Source organism: Meleagris gallopavo, chromosome Z, assembly GCF_905368555.1.
Source record: "Meleagris gallopavo chromosome Z, MGAL_WU_HG_1.1, whole genome shotgun sequence".
NCBI classification, from domain to species: domain Eukaryota; kingdom Metazoa; phylum Chordata; class Aves; order Galliformes; family Phasianidae; genus Meleagris; species Meleagris gallopavo.
This window is the reverse complement of record NC_139435.1, coordinates 64,025,789-64,041,900: the sequence shown is the minus strand read 5'-3', so window position 1 is coordinate 64,041,900 and position 16,112 is coordinate 64,025,789. Positions and strand designations below refer to the sequence as shown.

At 45.9% G+C, this 16,112-nt stretch overlaps 1 protein-coding gene across 1 annotated transcript; it reads left to right on the top strand.

Annotated features, from left to right (window-relative positions):
• Positions 1 to 8,833: 8,833 nt before the first annotated feature.
• LOC146542336 (uncharacterized) lies at positions 8,834 to 13,195 on the top strand. Its single transcript, XM_085213871.1, has 11 exons — positions 8,834 to 8,918; positions 9,351 to 9,412; positions 9,570 to 9,723; positions 10,012 to 10,268; positions 10,384 to 10,469; positions 10,916 to 11,007; positions 11,334 to 11,442; positions 11,682 to 11,778; positions 11,928 to 12,065; positions 12,515 to 12,693; positions 12,994 to 13,195. The coding sequence occupies exons 1-11, from the start codon at positions 8,834 to 8,836 to the stop codon at positions 13,193 to 13,195; spliced, it is 1,461 nt and encodes a 486-aa protein (XP_085069997.1).
• Positions 13,196 to 16,112: the final 2,917 nt, after the last annotated feature.

Sequence of the window (16,112 nt, the reverse complement as noted above, 5' to 3'; positions counted from 1 at the left end):
CCCAGAGCTCCCTTCCACCATCATCTGTTCTATGATTCTGTTCTTCTCTGTAATATTACAGACATTATACGTTTTCACTGGTCATACACTGTGAATTTTAAATGCAAATACATTATTATTGTCAGATCTTTTCCCAGGAAATTAAAATTTCAATCCTAGGCAATATCTTCTTTTATTTTTTTTTACTTTGCCTTTTTTTAGCTATTATCAAAATTAGAAAGTTTTGCCAAGGATTTTTAAAGCCAATGAGATCACAACGTCATCCTTTCAGTACACTCCTGCATATTTAAGAAAAGTGCACAGGAAGATCCATTTTTCCTTTTTCAATATGCATGCATGGAATCCCTGCATGGACAGCTCAGGAATGTCCGTTTCTGGCTGTTCTTCCACACACTGTGCTTCCCACATGCAGCCATGGCCACTGCCATCAGTGCTGGCACAGGTACAGCCGCTGCCAGCCCATGGGCACGAGGCAGGGCCACATCCAGCCCTCAGGCAGGCACAGGCATGCTCTTTCAGCCCCACTATGGCCATGTGTAAGTGCAGCAGCTCATGTGGGTCTGTTTTTTCTACAACTGGAGAAAAACAGCACCCTCCACAACTGTACTTCCACATTAAATTAATGATTTTTGTACTGCCCAGTGCACATCAGTGAAGTAGCAGGAAAACCCTGCACAGTAAAACTTCCACTCAGCTTGTGTGTAAACCTCTGGAATGAGGTAGACAGTCCAAGGGGCATCAGGGAGCTGGAGCTGGATATGTGCATTGGAGTGTTGAATGAAGAGGAACATGATGAGCTTCAACAAGGGCACCTTTCGAGACCTACACCCAAGGATGCTACAGTACATGTTAGAGCATGGGTGTCCAACATTTTTGCTTCCCTGGGCTACTTTGAGCAAATAATTCTCTTGGATCACAATTAAAATATATATTTAGTGTCTGTTCATGTCAAAGCTTGTTTTAATCTTCAATTTTTTTTTATTAAACAAAAAAAGAAAAACTTATAATATTTAATGTTTTTTATTACAACCAACAAAAAAAGGGCAGAAAATTCTTATACTACTCAGTTGCTTGGCATAAGGCTGTTCTGGTAGCATTAATTAGAAAATAATACTTGCAATTGCAGCATTTGGTATTGAATAAAGGCAGCTCTGCACAACAGAAAAGAGAAACAGAGCAATTGGAGCCAGCTAAAACTCTTCTGTCAGGTTCTTACCATGCAGCAGTGAAAGATTTGCAAGCAGCTGCTGCTGAATAAAATAGTGAGAGTTAATAAGAATCTATCATTGAATAAGGAAATGTAATATGGTGAACAAAATTTGGCACCGAATAAAGTATGGTGAATGAAATACAAGTTCACTTGTCCCTTTCTTTTTAGTGGAACTAAAAAATCAATTTCTAACTTCTTTCGTGACACCCGCTTTTAACTTTTGTGTTTAGAATATTTGCTTGAAAATGATGGTTGTGCTTTCAGTTTTGATCCTATTGGGTTTTTGTTTTTGTTTTTCCTGCTTGCATAATTTCTGCATCCAGCAAATTTCAAACATTCTCAACTATTTATCTTAAAGACTTAATGGACTGTAATGACCAAAAATTCAGGGCACTGAGTATCACACATTCAGACTGCACCAACATCTGTGTGATTTCAGTCACAATACCTCTCTCTCTCTCTCACTCAGTGCTGGGCCACTTTCTTTGGAGTTCTGAAGACTGTCTCCATCTCAAGATGGCAGGTAGAGAAGGCATTCAGCAGCCTTCTGGATAGACTGGGCAAGTGGACATGGATACACTCCAACCTGAACCCAGACAAGCTGAGAGTAGTGACAGTACTGATGTTAGTGCTAGTTCTGTGTCTTTCCTTACTGCAGAGAACTGCTAGCAATGCCTTTTCCCTGTATTGCCCAGCATTTTGAGGAGGAGTGGTGCCTTCCAGTCTGCAGACTCTGTGCTCTGATAGTTCTTCTCAGTTCTTATAATTAAAGAAATGGAAAGCAAAATCATTTTATGTTTGTTGTGCTTCATTTTGTAATAAGATTTTTTAGTAGTATCCTTTCCTCTTTCAAAATACATGTCTAAAGAACATTACTTGACTCACAAGCATGGTAACTTTTATTTTTAAATATTTTAACCCTTGAATGTTTTTACATTGTCGACACTAAACTTAAGGACCTTTCTTGTTCTTCTTTCTTTCACTAGTTTTTTTGTCTGCCTGAATCCCTTTTTAAAATCAAGCTCGTGAAGTCACAAATAACAAATGAAGAAATGAAAAAACAAAACCCATACGGAAAAAAAAAAAAAGCAAACAAAAAAAAAGCAAAAAAAATGTAATCTTTTTTTTTCAGTTGACAGGTCTTTCATCGCTTTCTGCCAGCTTGTTTTCTGGAATCACTGTAGTCACCAGACAAACTTGGTAGTGGGCACTGAGTCCATATAAAATCCAGTACAAACAGAAAGCTATGTTTTCAATTGTCTCAAGCAAGGCTTTCAAACTGTTTGTTTTTTCTAAATTTCACTAAGTCAGTGTTTCAAAGCTATAATGCTTTTGAGATTGTTGGACACAGTCAACACATTTCTTTTTTGAGGAGTGAGAGTAACCAGATGTCTTCTTTTCCTTTTAATGAGCCATACCAGTCAGGAAATGTTGCTGGCTGTGCGGGTGAAGGCACAAGATACTTGTAATGGCTGTAATGAATGAATGAAGTGATAATCTTAATTAAGCAATTGCCACAGCACTTGTTGTCTGAAGGTATACTGCTGTCTGACATGTATTTATCAATAGGCCCTGACATTTCAATGCTACCCCGCATATCCATCTTAACTCATGTTTTCCTTTCATTTTGTCAAAATAGAAATTAATTTCTAGGCTGCTGTAACAAGGATTAGTTCCAAGTAATCACTTTTCTGAGCTATGTCTATCTTAACTGAACTAAGGGAACAAAGCAAGCATTCTTCTTTAATTTTAAACTATTTATTTAAAAAAATAAATAAAGCTAAAGAGTTGCACTGGAGCCACTGGGAGTTTAGTCACTGGTTTGAACAGAAGCAAACAGAGATATGTCTGAAAGTGTTAGAATATCTGCCATTACTCTCTTCACACAGTGACATTTTATTCTTTCTGGTAGAAAAATCTTAGCTCTACAACTATGGCAATTTGATCTAGGTAAGGTGAGCCAGACAGTATGCATCACGGGCAATTCTTTACCTCTGAAGCTTTTGTACTGAACTTTCTAGAGTTCTTTGTGACAAGTCTAACTCCTGGTAGCTGCCCAGTGTGGAAATGTACAGTGTTTCTCCCAGTTTGGTGCTGAAACTTGGGAAACAACATCACCTGCAGTGAGCCTCTGCCTCTACAGCACAGTACAGTGCAGCCCGCTCATTTTTCTGCATCCCTGTGAGTTGGCAGTGATTGTTCTTCATGGAGCCAGTGTGGACCCGAGAATGTTTTTTAGAGGCAAGATCTGTGAGCAGTTTGGGGACATGGATGGACAGCGGACACTGTGGTGTTGTGTGATTGACCTGGTAATTCCTGGCAACTCTGTGCACAGACCAAGATAAGCACAATCATGTGTGATTAAGTATTTAATCAAAGTTTGGGACTCTTATGCTGTACATGAATGTCTTGAATGAAGGATTGCTTGACTGTTCACCTCATTTTCTAGAACCGAGAATTGGCGTGCATAACGCTGCAGAAGAGCAGTTCCTGCAGTAGCACTACCATAGGTTGCTGAAATGGGGAATGAGAGTTCCAAGGTGGAGGACACAGAGAGAGCCCCATGGCAGTGCCTGCTATAAGTCTTTTGCAAAGTATAATGAAAAACTGGAAGAGAAATTCAAGAACCAGGGGTAAGGATAAATGGAAAATGATCAGATATTGTGTTGTTGTATGGACTGAATAACCAATTGCAGGGGAATTAGTATTTTGGCCAAAATGCATGTCTGACAAGAATTGCATTTGTCAGGCTTCAAATGTGCACTCAAACAGTAGAACTCCTTTATTTATTGTTTTATTGTTTTATTGTTTTGCTTTGGAGCATGAGTATGCATATGCTGCGTGTTGGATTTAGGGAGTACAGCAGTTAATCATGGCTAGACAAAATTCTGTAGGTAAGGAAGAACAGAGAAACCCCAGATGGGATCCTTTAAGTTGTTTACTCCCTATACTTTTCTCTAAGCTTAAACTCATTCGCTTTCCTCTATGGAATGGGGTTCCCCCTCCCACTACCCCCCTCACCATCCTGGCCTTGCGTCAAGTCCTGTAACTACAGGAGGGAGACTGGAGACAGCTGACAGTGTGGAGGGTATTGGCTAAAATCAGCCCTGTAACAGCCTGCCTGAACTGAGCTCTGTGATTAGTGCTGATGCTGAAAAGTTCTGCAAGCTTGAGAAAGAATTGGAACAATACAAAAGGGATATTAATTCTCCTTTTCCTAAATCTATTAAACCCAGTAACATTTCCACGTATCTTCTTAGGGAACTTCTAGTGTTATCAAGAGATATAGAATATATAAACTCCCTACTTACTAGTGGAGAAATGAGAAATTTTAAAAGGGAAATGAAATCATTAATGAAAGATCCTATTGGATTAGCAGAACAGTTCGATCAATTCTTGGTCATCTTTAGCTTATAAAATACTGGGACCTTAAGAATACTTTAAGAATAACAGGGCTAGAGGGGTCAGGAATAATAGTTTAACTTTTTGAGACTACTGAATTAAAATGGGAAGATCAAATTGTCACAGGCAATTGTTATATGTTCCAGAAGCAGAGACCAATTCACTGAGGAGAAATTTAATAGTTAAATTAGGATTGCAATTGAAAACCTCTGAAACAGATATAAAGCTGTCAGTGAATTTGTTAACAGCTGACGATGAAAAATAAATAAATCCAAAGGTGTGGGCAGGGGAAGGAAACTGGGGTGGACTCAAAATTACTCCCTTAAAAAAAAAACAAAAACATCCAAGGAGGGAGTGAAGCTGTGGAACAGTGATAATATCCCATACCTTTAGAAAGAATAATGGGTCTAAAGCCTGTGATGCAAACATGGGTTAAGGATGGTCTTCTGTAACTCTGTATGTTACCCTATAATGCTCCAATTTTGCCAGTACAGAAGGCAGATGGCACCTATCAGCTGATGCAGGATTTAAGAAAAATTAATGAAATAGTTCTCAAGCAACACCCTGTGGTTCCTAGCCCCTATATTTTAATGAGTTTGATCCCACAAGAACATAATTTTTTTAATGTAATAGACTAAAAGATGCTTTATGGACCTGCGCTTTAAACTGAGAGTTGAGATCTTTTTCTCGTTGAATGAGAGGACCCAGAAAAGGGACTAAAGCAGTAATACAGCAGGACTGCTTTACCCCAAGGGTTTGTGGAATCACCTGATTTATTTGGACAAGTGCTGGAGAAAATTTTGAAAAAGTTTCAGGTTGAAGAGAGGGTAAAGCTGTTAGAGTATGTGGATGATATGCTGATTTGTGGAACAGAGGAGTCTAAAGTAAAAGAGACTGTAAGTAAAATCCTGAATTTCTTGGGGAACATGGGCTAAGATTGTTTAAAAATAAACTGCAATATGTGGAAAAAGAAGTCAGATACCTTGAGCATGTAATTTCTGAGGGATATGGAGAATTAATTCTGAAAGAATTCAGGGAATTGTGCAGCTTTCTTTGCCTGGGACAAAGAGGGAGTTGCCAAAGTTTCTAGGTATAACTGGATACTGTAGATTATGAATAGAAGTATATGCACACACACACACTCAAAAAAAAAAAAAACAAAGAGGTTGCAACTCAAACTATCAGAGGGAGAATCCAACATATTAAAATGGACAAACGAGGAAAAAGAATTAGTAGAAGTATTGAAACGGGACAATCACACCACTGTGATTGAACTGCCTGCCTTAAAGAAACCATTTCATCTTATTGTAATTGTCAGTGAAGGAGCTGCTCTAGGAGATCTAACACAAGAATAGGGAGACAAAAGAAAACCTAGTGCGTACTTACCTAAGCTATTTTAAGGTTAGCCTGAATGTATCCAGGCAGTAGTAGCAATTGCCATATTGGTAAAAGAGAGTACACGTGTACCTTTCAGGGGTGTAAAGAGCGAACTGTTCATTTGTTGATTTTATGTGTTTCTCCCCCAAGGAGACTGCTCCACTTTTGAGGTTTTTAGAATATGTGTGTACCCCTTGGGGGTGTAAGGAGCAAATTGTTGATTTTTTTGATAATACGTGTTTCCCCCCCCGAAGAGATTGCTCCACATTTTGATGCAGGATCATTAACAAAAACAAACAAACAAACAAACAAAAACAAAACAAAAACAAGAGTGAGGGCAGGAATCTGATCCTTGACCTCTTAGAAAAGCACAGTGCCAAATTCTCCATCATGGGGATGGAGTGGACATGGAGTAATTGGTCCAACTTAAAGGGAATCGCAGATCATATAAATTCCCTCCACAAGCTAACTCATATGGGTGAGGGAAAGGGAAAGTCAGTTATTTGTGCAGCTCTAAAAGCTGATCTTACTGCTGCTGTAGAGATAGGCAATGAACAGCACGTTGCAAAAGCCCAAATTATTCAGTCCTTGCAGAAACTGGTTTCATACCTGAAGGACCAAGTAGAAGATCTTATGGGACAGTCAGAAAAAGAACATTCAAAAGCCCTCCTTCAGCAAGCTTTAGAGAATAGTTGGTAAATGAGAGGAAGATTAATGCTAGTTCCCCAGATAGTGACTTTTATCCTGGAGAAAATGTGGAGGATGTGAGAGCCCAGAAAGATAAATCAGAAAACCTGGTGACTCTTCCCTCCAGCAGAAACTGGACATGGATATGAAGAGAGTGAAGGGAGGCACTCTGATGTTAGTATTGAGGCGGTCCCCTATTCTGCTACTGAGCTGGTCAAATTAAAGAAAAATTTTGGTCTCACCCCTAGGAAATCAGAGACAGAGTATGTGTGGAAAGTGCCACTAATGGGGAGAACAGATCCTGTTGGTTGGAAAGGAATCATAGGGCTATTGGGGACCTGGAATATTTTTCACCACTGGCAACAAGTATGCCCCGTGGTCCTTTACTCAAAGAGCTGCTTATTGGGATGATTATTCCCTGGGACAACTGATGTTGATTGATTTGCTGCACATTGGTCCTGTCCCTTTAGCCCCCAAAGAGCCTCTTAACAAATACATTTGGAAGGCTCAAAATGATTGTTTAATCAATGGATATACAAATGGTATATATATATATATCTCCAGGAGCTTGGCTAATATAATTTATATTGGAGAAATAAGAGAAAGTCCCTCACCCTGTCCTGGGCTCGCAAGATGAACTCCTGATGGAGCAGATCTCCAGAGAGATCCTTCCCCACTGGCAGTCAGCTCTTAAATGGGTCTAGGAGAGGTGGAGCCAGGCTCCACCCTTTCCTGCAGCACAGGTGAATTGCCTTCACCTGTGCTCCTGTGGCTGACTCATTGCTCACCTCAGGTGATCAATCAAAGTTTCAGGCCGTGATTCAGCAGCCCCATACAACGATCATGGGAAAATGTACAAAATTAACCATCTGGATTTCACCCACCTTCCAACTTTGGTTCATTTGGGACCAGGAAAATTTGTTGTTGTTCTTGTTTTCTTTTCCAGTTATGCTTTCTCTAATCTTGATTTCTCTGGAACCAGGAAGTTCTCTCTCTTTTGTTTTCCATATGCTAACAAATTGTTGCTGTGCCTCACGTGTTCCCTTCTCACCCTGCTCCTTTCTCTGGGATCCCTGTGGTATCATTAGTGTCACTGTTTCAGACAGGTATCTTCTGCAGGTTAATATTTGCAATTGTTTATGCTGACCCTATCACATTAACTGGCTGGTCATGGTCTCGTGCCCTTATTGGGCATACTGGGCGTATGGGACAAATACATATTATAACAGAAGCTTGGCCCTTTCAACCACGGATAAGCACAGTAATGAAATATATTCAGGAAATGAATTGGGCCAGGAAAGTACTGGTTGGCTGACTCCTGCAACTCTGGGGAGATGCAGGACAAAGAATAAAACTGGGGTGTCAGATGCAACAAGTGATCTGTGTGCACTGCAACACCCCTGCAGTCTTCCCTATCAGCACTGGGAACCAATCAGTGGTTCTTTTCAAATGTGTTATCTCAATAGGAAAGAATTAATATAAAAGACCATTTAACTGTACATGCACTTGCCAAAACTGAAGATAATGTCTACCTAGCTCTCAGATATAGAAGGTAAAGGAAACATTTTACAACTGAAGTTTGAAAGGTGAACTGGGACAATGCAAACAAATTTGAAGGAGAATATCAATCCTGGAGGCATATAGTTAATTTTACTTATGATCCTGTTAATGATTCCTAGCAGCTGCTAATAATATTTATCAAGTTAAACCACAGAAAAATTATGTTGTTTGCTCCATAAATAACACCTCCTATTTATTTCCATGCAAAGAACAGATACGAAGAGCAGAAGAACACTATGCAGGGCGGAAGTGTCAGTGCAGCAACTCGGGGGCCTCGCGGGGCTCCCCCGCCCATTTTGGGCCAAGATTTGGGGGGCCTGTGAGGTGGGCGGGTCCCCACAGCCCTCTGTGACACGTCATGGCATTACAATGGAGCTCAGCTCTGAGTCCCTCTCCCCAGCGTCCCCTGGCCACATTTCCCAGCGAGGCCTGGGAGGTGCCAGGGCTGTTCTTGCCAGTGCTGCTCTGCTCTGCTGGAGCTGCTCGGCCGGCAGGAGAAGGCCAGGGGAACCTGTGAGAGAGAGTGAGACGCTGCTTGCCAGGGGGCAAGGAGCAGGAGCAAGGGAGTGAGCACCGCTTCTTCAACTGCTGCACAGCATGGCGACTGGGGTGTTCTCTTACCTGCTCTTCGAACCCTTGGATCCCAAGGAGCTTTCCTTACTGAAGGACCTCACCACCGCAGGTAAGGCGTGGGGGCCCTTGGGGCAGCACTGAGGTAGCAAAGATGGAGAGGAGACGAGGTGTGGAAAGCTGGGGGCTGGGCAGCTGGAGGAAGGCCCCCAGGAGGGGCCCGGTGTCTGCAAGGAGAGCCTTGCGGGGTGGTGCCCACCGGCTCAGGGATTGCTTTGGCAGCCCAGGCCTGCTGCCGGTGCCAGGACCCCCATTCCCCAAAGCGCATCCCTTCCCTCTCCAGACCAGCCCCGGGCTCAGTGTGCGCTTCCCGCTCGCTGGGCACAACCAAGAGCTGTACTGGAAGCTACAGCAGCACGAGTCCTCGTTGAGGGCAAGGGAGAGCTTGGTCGCATCCCGCTCTCTCCTCCATTGGGGGAAGGGGTTTCAGAAAGGTTGGGCGTTGCCAACTCCAAGAGTGACGGGTCTTTCTTTTGCTTTCCAGAAATCTGCAAAGTGTGGGAGGCCACATCCAACTACATTCGGAGAGAGCTGCTGGAGAAGAGGGTGAGCCTTACCTCCTGCTTGTGGCCCCGCTTGCCCCTTTGCACCTGAGTGGCGGGCAGGCCACACAACACCATGCCCAAGGCCAGCAGGTCATCAAGCACCTTTTCCACCTCTGCCCAGCACTGCCATGTCTTCCTCTTCTTGTTTGACATTTCAGGCGGTGGATATTGGAATTGGGACCTTTGCAGTTGTGCCAGCTCATTCCGCCGCCGGAGAGGATTGGGTTCTGGATGTGGACAGACCCGTTTTCCAGCTGAACCGCCACATCCAGCAGTTTTACAAGCTCAAGGAGCCTAAGACCAAAATTCCTTGTAAGAAGAATTTTGCTTTGCTTTGCTTTGCTTTGCTCCACTGCACAGCCCCAGCATTTTGCTGTGCTGAAATCCCTGTGACATGGCAAGAGCAAAGTCTCTTGCAACCAGGAGACTGCTGAGGGAGGGTGCACATGGAGCATGGTCCCAGCACCTTGCCCCTCCCCCAGGCACCAGCCTGTTCTGCCCAGCTTTCCCCAACTCATAGCCGCATGCTGGGAGCTGGTGGCAAAGCTTACGTGCTTTTCCTGCAGGGAGTGATGTGGTTGGTCTATGTTTGTTTTGCAGACGAGATATTCGAGTATCCGTTGGACTTCCAGGAGATTGCTGAAAGCATTTACTTCCGCGTGCCCATCGTAGAGCAGTGCATCCATGAGACCCTGCTCTTCTTTGCTGAGACCCTCCGAGGAAAGAAAGAAGTTGACTTCTTCTTCAGCAAACTTGGCATTCTTTCTCTGAGAGGGCAGAAGGTCATCATGAACTTCTTTGATGACTACGTACTGCAGGTGGATGCAACGGGCAACATGCTGCCCGCTCTTCTTGGGGTGAGCTTGCACGCCTCCAGGGCTCCCTGCAGCACTCTCAAATGAGGTTTGCCACTCTTGGGAGCAACAGACACATGTCTGTGGCCTCTGCTCACTTGTGTCTATCCCGATGCAGGACTCCGACATGATGAATATGATTGCGTTTAGAGGCAAAAACAAATTTACTCGATGCAGTGAGGAAGGCTGTATCATACTGCCAAGGTGAGCACAACCATTCCTGCAGCATCCAGTCGGCCAAGGAAGCAGTTGCTCAGCTCATGCTTTGTGGCAGCTTCTTGCCGAGGCCTCTCTCCTGGCAATGTTGTTGTTAGGCAAGAGCAGCCCTTCTCTGGCAGAGCTCCCATTTGGCCCATGGCTCGATCCACCCAGACATAGCAGTCTAATGGGGCCGGTCTGTGGCCGTGGGCCCTGAGTGAGAGAGGGGGGAGGAGGGTGTGTGGACAGCGAGGAGGATCCCCCTGTTAAGGGCTAGGCGACAGAAGTTTGGGGGCTGAAGTTGATGGAGAATGGAGGGCCCCTCAGCTCCCACAGAGAGTCCTCCAAGGGCTTGGCACTGGCTCCCAAGGAGCCCTGCCAGCAGTTTCTCTGTGTCAGACACTGAGGAAGCTTGGTGGCCTTCTTGCCCACTGGTGTCTTCTTGTTTCCAGAATTGTAGTTGAGGGCTCGAAGACATATGAAGGCACAACTTCCCTCAAGCCCCGAAGAGAGTCGCAGCCATGGGGCGAAGGTGCCCGTAGAGGTATGTGAATGTGCCTGAACTGGATGAGGAGACCTCCTCTCTGCTCGGGAAGTCCCCCCCAGTCAGTAAGCCCTGGAGTTTCTGAGCACCTCCCTGTGTCTCCCTGCTGCTGGGAGAGGGGTAAGAGAGAGCAGGAATGGCTCAGGAGGAATGCAGATCTGGGCTGAGTCCAGCGTCCAACAGGGGCAAAGAGCCCCTGAAATAGTGGCTCTGTTCCTGGGGTGGCAATGAGTGTGGGCGAGCGGGGCCAAACAGCTCTGCCACTGCTGCTTACCTGCACAGTCACAAAGACGATGTTGTGATGTTCTCTTGCTTCCCACGTGCAGTGAGCGTGTATGATCCGGTGATGCTGGCTCGGCGCAGGGCATCGCAAGTCATGATGTCACAGAAAAGACGCAAGGAGCTAGAGAAGAAAAAGCAAAGGGTTAAATTCAGGTGAGCCTCCTGGAGAAGTGCAGTGGCAGGCAGTGGGGGACACACCATGCTCTGGCTTGTTGTGTGAGGGAGGTGTTTCCCTGAGCCGTGGTGCTCTTGCCAAACGGTCCTGGAAATGGCAAAGTGACAACAGCCACAGTCACTTGTGCTGCTGAAGCAGAGCTGTGGGCTGCGAGCCCAGCGGTGAGAAACTGCTTCAGCCCCTGCTCCCACCAGCTCAGCCAGCTGTCTCTCTTTAGGTTCCTGCCACAACTTGAACAGGAATATGCTGAAGTGCTAAAAAAGGCTGCACGACAGCCAAAGCCCACTGCCAGCGCCCAGCAGACCTCCAGAATGGTACGCCAGAGACATTGATCCGCCACCCTTAAATCCTCCTGGGGCTCCAGAGGAGGGCAGGCATGGCAGCAGCAGCTGCTCTCCCAGGGGTCCCCGCCGAAGCCCCAGGAGACTGACGCTGCCAATGGTTGTATTTCCCTGGCCTGCAGGAAGCACGCTTGAAGCACGCTCAGACTGAGGCGAGACGGCTCCAGGTGCTGATGGCCTCCAAGCGCAAAGAGGTCGAAGCTGAAATTTGGAGCGAGTACGAGCAGTGCACACAGAGGCAGAGCACGGAGAGGAGCCAGGTACAGTGTGCACTGATTGCCCTCAGGGAAAGGGCATTTCCCTGCACTCCTCAGGAGGGGAGCAGCTCAGGGCTCCTGGACATGGCAGCATGGCTGTAGCCAACTGGCAAGGAAGCATCTTCTGTCTGCCCACTGCCCTGCAAGTTGCTGTGCGAGAGGAGCTGCAGCAAAGAGCACAGGGCAAAGGCAGCAGCTGGCTGGGCACGGGCACGTGAAGGCTAAACCAAGTCTGCGTGAGGCACCTGCCTCAGTTGAGGCACTGGGGCCCGCTCACCCGCCTCCAGGCAGAGAAGCCAGTGCCAGCCCTTGGCTTCAGGGAGTGAGGGCAGTCTGTGTTGCAGAGAGAGAGCCCTCTGCTCTTCAGTGCCATTTTCTGCACGACCGCATCCTGAGGGGCTGCCCCAGCTCCTTGCAGCTGTTCCTTAAGACAATCTCCTTTGCCTTTGCAGAACCCCTTCCACCGCCTGCTGGAGGGTGACCCTCGTCCTGCCTATATCGTGAGACGGGACTACGACCGGCAGCTGGGAGAGAGACTGAAGGGGAAGGACAGGTGCCACAGCCCTGCAGGGCAGACAGCACCAGAGGGGTGGCAGAACAAGCCACAGCTCCCGGGGACATCACGGGAACAGTAAGTGTGTGCCGGCTCCTGCAGAGGCCCGGGAGCAGCGTCAGGAGGCCCTGAGCCCAGACCCGTTGTCCGGGCTTCCATGGACTGTGGGGCTGGGCCTCCTCCTGCCCGCCTTTCCCCTGGCTGGTGGGCACTCTCGCTGCAGATGGGCCGGGGCACGAGGGCCCCTGGGCATCACACGGAGCAGGGTGTGTGCTGGGCAGCACATCCCCAGACTGCAGGCCCGAGAGAAGCCCTGCAGCATTTCTGTCCCTCCTTCTCCAGCCCAGAGCTGAACGTCTTTCTTCTTGGTTCCTACAGGAAAGGAGAGAAGACAAGGCTCTTGGACCGCCGTGGGAAGGCCCAGGGCCTGCCAACCCCATTAGGAAGCTGCCAGGTGGCTTCCAGCTCCAGTGGCCATAGCCATCATGGCCTACACCAAAACGCTGCTTCAGGCGCCAGCAACTGCACCCGGGTGCACTCAGGCAGAACCTCCCACCACTGCACACTGCCATCTTTGTAGGGGGAGAGCTCGGGGAGAGCTGTCAGCAGCGGGGTGAGGGACACTTTTCCAAAAATAACATCTTCAAGCAAATAAAGAGAAATTAACATCTTCTGTAGCTTTTGCCTTACATGATTGCTTTGCACGTGCAAATTGCATTGCTTCAGCAGTTACTTCAGAGTCTCAGCAAAGCGGCATTCTGCCTAGGGAAGGTTGTTATTCCCAGATAAGCGGGACATCTGAAGTCTAAAAGCAGAGTCTCAACATTCCACAGGCTGTGGGTGCTCATATATGGTGGCCCCAGGCTCTGCTGCCCATTCCCTTCTCAGAGCTGTCCCTGAAGCACTTTTCAATGCTATCTGCCACCTTTGGGAGCATCAGGCACGTGTCCTCTTGCAGGACACAAAACAGGAGCAATGCAGGACTCTGTGACACAGCAACGTTGCTCTGGCCACTTGGCCAGTATCCTTCCTTAATTTTTATTCCTGTTCGGTCATTTAACGGAAATGTCTTCTGGTATTAGCAGCCCTTTTCAGACATTTTACAAATCTTTAGAACGTTTCTCAAATGTTGGCATCATCTCACAGGAATGTGGGCATTTAAAGCTTCCAGTCTGTGCAGTTTTCCTTATGAGCACCTTTGCCATCTTTGACTATGAAATGCTGTCTAAGGGAGTCAGGAAATAGAACTAGCTCTTTTCTAGCTCTTAACAGTTAAGGATGTGAGTGGGCATTTCAGGGCTTGTTCCCATATAGCTTTTTTATTTTTGTCCTATGCTGTTATCGAAGTAAGTGTAAAATGGATATGAAATGTGTCCCAACTGCTCCTACACTCAGAAGCATTTCTCCTCCAGCTTACCTGCTTTTGAGGCTGTGCTTTTCAGGGAGTTTCTCTTTACCTGATCTTTGTGGTTTCTTAAACAGTTCTAGACTATCATGGAATCATAGAATCATTAAGATTGGAAAAGACCTCTGAGGTCATCTAGTCCAACCATCAGCTCCACTGTGCCCACTAACCACATTCCTCATTGCCACATCTACATGTTTCTTGAAAACCTCCAAAGACAGAGACACCACCTCCTCCCCGGGTAGCCTGTTCCAATGTCTCACCACTCTTCCTGAGCCTTCTCTTCCCCAGACCACACAACCCCACTTTCTTCAGCTGCTCCCCATCACACTTGTGCTACAGGCCCCTCACAGCTTTGCTGTCCTCGAAATGTGCTCCAGGGCCTCCCCGTCTGTCTTGTAGTGAGGGGCCCAAAACTGAACACAGTATTCGAGGTATGGTCTCATCAGTGTCAAGTATCAGCACTAAGCCCCACGTATAATTGTAAGCATTATTAGTGAACAGTTAATAATCCAAAAGAAGTGATCCTATCATATATAGCTTTTTCTCATTTTTTTTATTTTTGTTGTCAGTATTTCACATCATAACGTCATGTAGTGGTCTGGGAGTTAAAGAGTTAATGTTCCAGTTCTGTGTATTGTTGATATTTCTGGGTACCTGGTTCTCAGAAGAGAACTAGATTCCCCAGAAGACTTCCAATGTTTTGTTTTCATTTTCCATTGAGAGAGAAAGATAAAACTGCTTGCAGGGCATTCTGCTCATCTCTGCAGTGTGTGCTCCCTATCCGTCTTGCTTTCAGCATTAGAGCAAGGCCTTCGGTTCTGGAGACTCTCTCTCTCTTTAAATTATTATCTTCAATTCCAATTATATTGTATGATGTAGTGTTATTCTGCTATCATATTTAGTAGTTTTCTCCCTTAGCTGTTTTAAAGCCCATCTCCCTACCTTTTCCCCTTTTCTCTTTCCCCCTCTCCCAGAGCATGCGTCCATGGCTCCCCCTCCCCCATTAGTCACAGAGCCGGATGAACTGGCACAGAAACCACTGATGTGTTTTTCTATGTGTGGGGTCTGAGTTTAAAGGCAAACTGCAGCTTTGCCCATAACACCACTGCAGCAGGTTATCCCTTGTTCAATGTAAGGTTGATTGCAATAGAAAATGCAGCTGGAATCATGGTAGAACTATGGGGATGTGAAATGCCACCTTTGATACATGCTGAATAAATGCCTATAGAATACAGCTGAATACCAAAAGCTTTTTTCTGGATGATAATGAAGGTCTCTTAATACATGCTTTGTTGCCTTTGCTCTGCTCTCCTCAGTACTGCTTAAATTGATTATTTGTGTACATGAGTAAATGAGACCCCTTCTCCCCTTCCTTTGCTTTTCATCTGTTCTGTTACACATGCACCAAATGGCTGTAAACTCTGCTAATGTCCTTGGATGTAAGCCAAGAGGAGGCAGGAAAGGTACTTCCCCATGAGCCCTTTGTTCTCATTCCCAGAGACCTTAACATTAAAGTGGGCATCACCAGTCCTGGGAGTATTGGGTTGCAACACAGTTTTATGTCCCAGTGGCTGGGACTGTCTGCAGATAGATTCAAGCATATGCAGAATGCAATGCTGTTACCAATAAACATAAATAATGTTATCTGGCAGTGATATTTCTCTTAGAAGCAACTATTCATTACAAGTGTTGCACAGTAAAAAGCACAATACGTGCAGCACCCATGCCTAGCACCTAGCGTACCACCTGTGCTGCTGATGAGGGGGGTTGCTGTTCTGTGCATCAAACCAAATCAAACCAGTTATGTCGGGAATTTCAAGAATGACATTCTTTGGGTGCTGGTATCTTCTAGAGGTTCTGAGGGATCAGGAAAAGATCTTAGATCCCTTTTGAATTGCAGCAGAGGAAGGTGATCTGTGAACACTATATGAAAATGTTCTTGGTAGTATGAGGAACCCTGGAAACAGACAAGAAGTTACTTTTCAGCGAATAGTGTTAATCTCAGACACTTGTTTAGCTGTGGTGCACTCCACCAGCCCTGGTAAAAGCTCTGGGAACAGATTTCCTGCATTGCAGGTGTATATGGATA